General features: G+C 34.9%; 1 protein-coding gene across 1 annotated transcript in view; it reads left to right on the top strand.

The window, feature by feature from the left end:
• The window catches only part of LOC119828899 (tRNA (adenine(58)-N(1))-methyltransferase catalytic subunit TRMT61A), a 47,038-nt gene extending 39,506 nt beyond the window's left edge, over positions 1-7,532 (top strand). The window contains exons 6-7 of the mRNA XM_038351206.1: positions 6,986-7,115; positions 7,377-7,532. Coding sequence (XP_038207134.1) covers positions 6,986-7,115; positions 7,377-7,498 — 252 coding nt within the window. The 3' untranslated portion in view covers positions 7,499-7,532. The remainder of the gene's footprint in view (positions 1-6,985; positions 7,116-7,376) is intronic.
• The last annotated feature ends 42 nt before the right edge of the window (positions 7,533-7,574 follow it).

Consider the following 7,574-nt stretch of genomic DNA (forward strand, 5'->3'; position numbering starts at 1 on the left):
GTGAAATACCGTCCGCTATGGCAATTTTTGAACGGCCGTTGAGGCCTAATATTCTCTATTTGTACTTAGTCCCAAGTTACTTAATCCAGAGCATTCAGCCCTCATGGTTAGATCAATGTGACATACTAACGGTTCGCCCGGTTTCGCCCGTGGTACATATATAGCCTTCATCAGTAAATTGGCTATCAAACACTGAAAGAATTTTCAAATCGTACCCGATGTTCGTAAGATTAGTGCGTTCAAACAAACAAACTCTTCAGCTTTATAATATATACATTATCTATATATATTTTATTATTATATATATATAATATATACATTACATAATATATACATTATCATAATTTTGGAGATACTTTTTCTTTAGTATTTAGGTTATAAATATATACTATCATTAACATTATATTTTAAAATCACAATCAAAGTTGGAAATAGCCAGCAGCTCAAACAACAATCAAAGCCAGCAGACCTACACACAGTTCATTACATTACACACCATCAACAAATGGCCGTAACAAAAAGGATTAAACGTCGAAACAACTCGAAGATTACGCGTCGATCCAGATTTAATAATGTCAAAAAGATTTGACATTTACCCTCGGTGAAAGTACGGGCTTATTGAGTGGAATCGATTGATCGACTTATAATCGTATTATCGGTTCGCGGGGGGTCCAATAGACTGTGTCGAGTTTATAAGTGTTGGAATCATGCTTAATGAAATGCTGTATAGGATTTGTTCAAATTAGTTTAGGTATGATTGAGAAATAATTTAGAGTTATTATTGCTTAACGGTTGGTCAGTAAACTGTTTCGGTTTTCGTCTGGCGTCTGTATTAAATGTGCGCGTTTGTTTTTTATTGTAGTTGAAATGAAACAGTATGTTAGAATACCTACCTACTTTTATTTGATAACGATAATATCCTACTAATCCTATCTTACTAATATTAAAAGTTTAAGTGCGAAAGTTTGTAAGGATGTGTTTGTGTTTGTTGGTCTTTCACTCAAAAAGTACTGAACCGATTGCAATGAAATTTGATACGTAGATAGTTGGACAACTGGAATAACATATAGGCAACTTTTTATCCCGATATTCCTACGGGATTATTCCTCTGTAATGTTATTGCTCTGACTTAATTCTGAACTAGAGAATTATTAAAATGTACAATTAATTATAATACTTTTGCTTTACTTAGTAGTATGAAAACACGTTTTTATTGTTGATAACACCCTTCGCTTTAAAACGGGGAGAAACATGCACCGAATACATGATCTGATCAAATATTATAAGATGATTACGTCTCGCCGTCCTGCTCTGTATAAGAGCGAGTGAGACAATTTAGTTGATTACTACTACTAAATTCTATGAAGAATCAACTGTTGCGTATTTTATTTTTCTTTAAGTATTGTTATGTATACATTATAGTGATAGTTATCGTGAAATGCGCTGAGTAAATGATTGGGAAAAAACAACGTAAGTAACGGTCATATATCTCTCAACACTCAACGTTGCATTTGTAGGGACTCCATGTTAATGAAACCTCTTCATAACACTTTAAAATATTAGGTTATTACTATAAATATTAGGTACATACTATATGATATAGGTACCTTCTATGAACGAAATAACAATAGCGGATTATTACATTATGTGTTAACTAAAATCTGCAAGTATTGAATAAAAATGAAGTGTTGAGTGATATAGGCTATATAAGTACCATGAGCGAAGCCGCGGCGGACCGCTAGTATTTAATAATTAGATATATATTTTTATTTGGTTACTAGTATAGTATTAGATTATTTAAAAATAAAGTTATATGTAGGATTTTGAATTTATTATACGTAATTATAATGTACATATTCAATATTTCGCTTCAAACATTAAATCGTTCATGCATACACTCTATAAGATCTTGACACAAGACAAATCCCCACTTCACACCGAGTCCTACAAAGTTTGTATGTCTGTGAATCCTACCAGCTCGTGATTTATACGCTCTCCTTACTGACAGATGGCGGCGTAATGGCGCGATTGATTTACGAAACCGATTTAATAGTTACCTAATCGGTGATCGAGCTTAGCCTTTATTAAATACCGCTGACGTGTTTCCGTTCATTGATATGTTGTATATTTCACATTTTTGAATGATGCAGGCAAATTGAGTTCCTACAGTTTACACGCCATCGAATGGTATACTTAATAAGTGTGTGCGATGAACTGTATTCTTAGAATCTTTTCATCACAATTCATATTTCGAATTCACCGTTTATGGAAAAGCCCTCACCCATTAGCTCACAGATGTTAAAACCGTAATAGAGCTAACGATTTTACGTCTGGCGGAATAGTCTTAGCTTATTTATATTCTTTTACTAATTATCAATTCATATTTCTTAGAATTGGACGTCTTGCAGAAGGAAAGACATACGTAAACAATTTTATACCAAACTAGCTGCGCCCCGCGGTTTCACCCGCGTAAGTCCGCATCCCGTAGGAATATCGGGATAAAAAATAGATGTTGGCCGATTCTCAGACCTACCCAATATGCTTACCAAATTTCAGAGGAATCGGTCAAGCCGTTTCGGAGGAGTATGGCAACGAAAACTGTGACACGAGAATTTTATATATATAGAAGATATTGCTTCATTGTACCTCTAGAATTTTAAATATTAAACAAAGAATTTTCAATTTACAGGACCTCGTAGTTTATACTCAACAGTGTCAAGAGTCATTCACGATGCTAGTTTTATATATACATTTTCAATTTGCGGTGACTACTTATTTCAAATTGTGTAATAATTAAACAAACAAATCGTTAGAATATTGGCAAAGTATCCAAGAACATTTTATGTTTGTTTCTACGCTTCTAGAATGTTTTATCATATTACTAACTCCGATTACATCGAATTTATGTGGTGTATTAGAATTACGTCCGCGAGGCCCTAAATATAAGCGTTATCAGAAACATGCGTTTTAACCGCTACCGCTGCTTTTTACGATATCTTGAACGGCTCCACTCTTTTATTTATTTCACATTTACGTCCGAGGGTGAACGTCTAAATCCAAACGACACATATTTATGAGTCGACAGCTTCGACGGCTTACAAGACTGCGATAAAAACGTACATTTTGTCGCTTGGCGTTTGGCAATTGCGTCATTTATTGCCGACTTTTTTGAATCCCATTACTTTTGTGCATTTTAAACGCGCTTTTACATACGATCGTCTTTTGTTGTAGGCACAATTTCACGGCATTTTTATAATATATACTTAATGGATGCACACATAGAGAAATAATGAGTAGAATATCTGCTTCTTATATTGAAAACAACGTGTTTTTGCAATATTTCGTGAAATGATTATCAATTTTATCTAAAATTGTTTTATAAATTCTCCATAAGTGAGCAATAAATATAATAAAGCTAATAAGTTTCGTCCAATTACGTAAATACCCTATTTCGGCACGGGCCAGCGAGCTAATTATTTTAAGTGTCAATAAATAATAAAGATGGCCGCGCGCCGTTGAGTGCTCGTCCATCTCTCTTATCTCAATTCTTAATGCGCCTCTTCGCTGGTCATTCTTTTTTTCAAATTTGTTTTCTTTTTTCCCATGTCAACCAGTGGAAGTTTAAATTTTGTGTTGACAGTATGAAGGTTTTATGTTTTAATCTGGACTTTATGTTCGTTTAATCTGTAGTGTGGATAGATTATTCACAACGTTTCTTTCACCTTTTTATCTAGTTTATGGTCAGTCGCGTGTGTGAATCGAGCGATTTATGTTGTATAAATGATGTTTAATTTTGTAAGTGGTCTAAACGATTCGGCTTTCTGCCTCAAATTATCAACGATTTAAGGTGGTTTATGAAGTCATAACGATAAATCAAAAGTGCAACAACGATATTTTGTTGCATTTCCGAACAGGGACGGACCATCGATCACGGCGTTTGAATAAATTTATGTTACGTAATTGCGGTGTGCGTGCGCGCAAGATGGCTCAAGTATTATGTTGTTTACGAATTACAAGCAAACTTGACTCTAGCTTTATTGCACCATCGCTATTACAACGAAACGAACGAATTATTTGCGACTTTGGTGGTATATGGCAATTAAAATAAGAAACCTTATAGATGGAAATACAACTCTACCAGTTAAATTTATGATTCTTCAACGGTAACGCAAACGGTAATCTTTGTTTATTAAGAAACAATAATATCTAAAATTTCCTATCGAAAAAGTTATCCCTCCATCCTCCTTTATCATAATTTATATGCACGAAATGAGATACTCAGTACGTTACAAACTTAAGCATTCCTCGACGTTAATTTCGCCGAAGCATTACAGCTCCGTTACCCAGCGACCACAAAACATCGAACATAGATGTAGATTGCTGAACGGAGCGCAATTTAGCATGTATCCAGTATCCAGCTAAAACATACGAGGTCGAACTACACAATCAGTTGGGGCTGCGGTTAGGACAGGCGTGAACTCTCAATTAGTGTAATCTTGCTGACTTGGTAATACACCTAGTTGAAGACCTTTAGGTGTACCGCTCGACCTATGGCAGTTAACACTTTATGGGAAAATTGGATATGAGAGTTGGGTGGTTACTAAACTGATATATGTATCAGAATTATTCCATTTGTATGATCATGGCTGTCACTTCAAAGAATACTTGCTAGTTTAGTTCATAAGTGACAATGATAATTCAAATGATATTCAATATATAATGCAAAGATCCTTTTTAAACATGTGTAGTGAGGGAGTATCTTATCTTTATTACTGCACTAAAATCCCACGCGTCTCTTACGATTATACTTAACGATATGTGCAGAAATCAGTGCGTCTTATATTACTACAAACCCATAATGATGTTACAGTATGATATCTGGAAAGGTTATAAGCGAATATAAATATATAATAAATAACGAAACATGGAACTTTATTTAACTTAAAGCTGATCGAAAGTCAATTACTATAAGTGAAAGTCATATCTCTTTGTACACTCTGATAAAAATGACAATATTTTTTCATACTCGCATAAAATAAATGAGTGTGATGCAATGCGACCGAACGGTTGAAATTTCCCGCCACGTGCTCAACATTCTTAGCTTTATATTAGCCAGGATGGAAGTGTCATACAAACGTTAGTTTCAATATCTGAAATTACAGTTGCGGTGGCGCCTCAGTAATAACAGGGCGCCGATGCACAGGTGTCCCCTCTCATCACGCGAAATTGCCTGCTAAATGTACGTCTGATGTAACCAAATGCTTGCCTTTCATCGAGCCGCTAAAGTAAAGGATATTAGTTATTATTGAATGTCGCGGCTTCGCTTGTTTGTTAGAGTTAGGAACAATATTCTTAATAAGTGGGCGGCGATGGCGTAATGTTGCAATAGAAAACAGAAAATAAAATATTTCAAGAAGGCATGGCTACAGCCTAAGATTTATAGACAGTTTCAGTGCGATACAAGAGAAGCCTCTCTGGTTATGCTATAATTATAATTGACCGAGAATTCTGTTGAACGTCTTTATTCGGAGGACGAGTTTATAAGCTCTAATCCATGACATCGATAATAACTCCACGCGCCCTGACCCCCTTGGTGTAGTACAGTCAAACACATAAACGCACGTTAAACAACTTTTTTTGTATACTGTAACCAAAAACATTATTGAAGAACATTCTATTTTTAAAAAGGATCTCAATAAAACTGAAATTAATTCTTATATTAAATAATATTTGTATTCCGCCCGCGTATTTGCCCGGGTAGTCAAAGGAAAAGGTAAGTAGTCCCCGGGTTACCCGGCATAATTCCCATTTCCACTGTATTATTTTTGGCATAAAAACTATCCTATGTTCTTTCTTGGGTCTTAAACTATTTCTGTATCAAATTTCTTCCAAATCAGTTCTGTTGTTTAGGCGTGAAGTAGAGACAGTCAGACTGATGACAGGCAGACAAACAAACAGTCAGAGTTACTTTCACATTTATAATACATATTACTTGCTAAGTAAAAAATAGTTATCAATTATCATTAATTTTAAAATGTTTTTAATATTTATCTTTAATTAAAGAGCTGTGTTAGAAACATCCATGTTCCTAAGCATATTTGTTTGTGTATTCTCTAATCTATCGTCGTCACATTCATATCACATAGAATATATATAATTTACAATAACGCAATCGACTTTTCTACCAGCTCATACTTTAGGATCGAGCACGTATTCCTAAGGCAGGTGCATAATGCTAGATATATGGTGATGTTGATCTTACACATTTAGCGTGTCGATATCATCTCCGGCACCACGCGGCTCTTAATCGATGTAATTACGAGTATTAGCGGCAATCTGTGGGTATACGCAATTATTCTCATATTAACTGGCTAAGGGCTAATCAATCAGTCACATTGTGTTTGTTTGAGTGATGCACGCTTACTGATATAAGTCTGTTTGTATCGATTATATCACCATTGTTAGAGGCTCTGGAATTTTTGCAATCCTACTTCATGTATGGACTCAACTACTACTGTTGCGAATTAATCCAGGGCAAAATGAATGTTCCTATAGTATCTAGAATTCAAATCCGCTAGTAGTAACTAGTAGTATCTTATGTGAGAGAAGGAGTAACATACATCCATTCTCACATTTTTCACGTTTATAATATAACTAGCTGCGCCCCGCGGTTTCACCCGCGTAAGTCTGCATCCCGTAGGAATATCGGGATAAAAGGTTGCCTATATGTTATTCCACTTGTCCAGCTGTCTACGTACCAAATTTCCTTGCAATCGGTTCAGTAGTTTTTGTGTGAAAGAGCAACAAACACATACACATTCTTACAAACTTTCACATTTATAATATTAGTAGGATAAGTATGATGATGTAGTGGGATTGTGTTACTAACGCCATCTACCGGAAATCACAGATAAAATTAAATGTGCAATGATGTATCAATCCACTCATTTTGCCATGTCTAATGAGTTTTAAACCCTATTTTTAGAGCTGTGATAACCCAGTAGAAGAAAAGCCAACAAGTGATAAGAATTACGTGGTGGGCGCGTGGCCGACCAGCACGCCCGGTCACACCGGCTACCTAACTGTGGCTACTCTACCGCCTGCCTTTATAAGAAGTAAGTAACCTATTGCGTTGAACTACGAATAAATAGTATATCATTTGTGTTGGATAGAAATTTATAATTATAAAGAAATTTATGATATATTACATAGTAATATTCGCCCATTCCCAAGTAGGCTTAGAAAGCGTTATTTTATTAAATTGTTAACTCCTACTGTTTAATTTTAGACTCGTATTTTATTTAATAAATAAGTTAAAAGAAAATTATAATTGCACTCAACCCCACCTCATAAATAAAACTTATGTTCATTCACAGAAAAAACAATTCCAGCCAAGACAAAAAATGGAAAAGATGAGAATCCTCCAGACATTTACGAGAGGAAAAGTGACTCGGATAGCGGAGAGGACAAATTAGTTGTCGATGAAAATAGATTATAAAAACAATTCGTGTAACATAAAATCTTCAATGAGAGGTTATTAGTTTTATTTTAAGGATAAATACTAAACTTACATA

The sequence above is a fragment of the Zerene cesonia genome, chromosome 9 (genome assembly GCF_012273895.1).
Source record: "Zerene cesonia ecotype Mississippi chromosome 9, Zerene_cesonia_1.1, whole genome shotgun sequence".
In the NCBI taxonomy this organism is placed as follows: Eukaryota; Metazoa; Arthropoda; class Insecta; order Lepidoptera; family Pieridae; genus Zerene; species Zerene cesonia.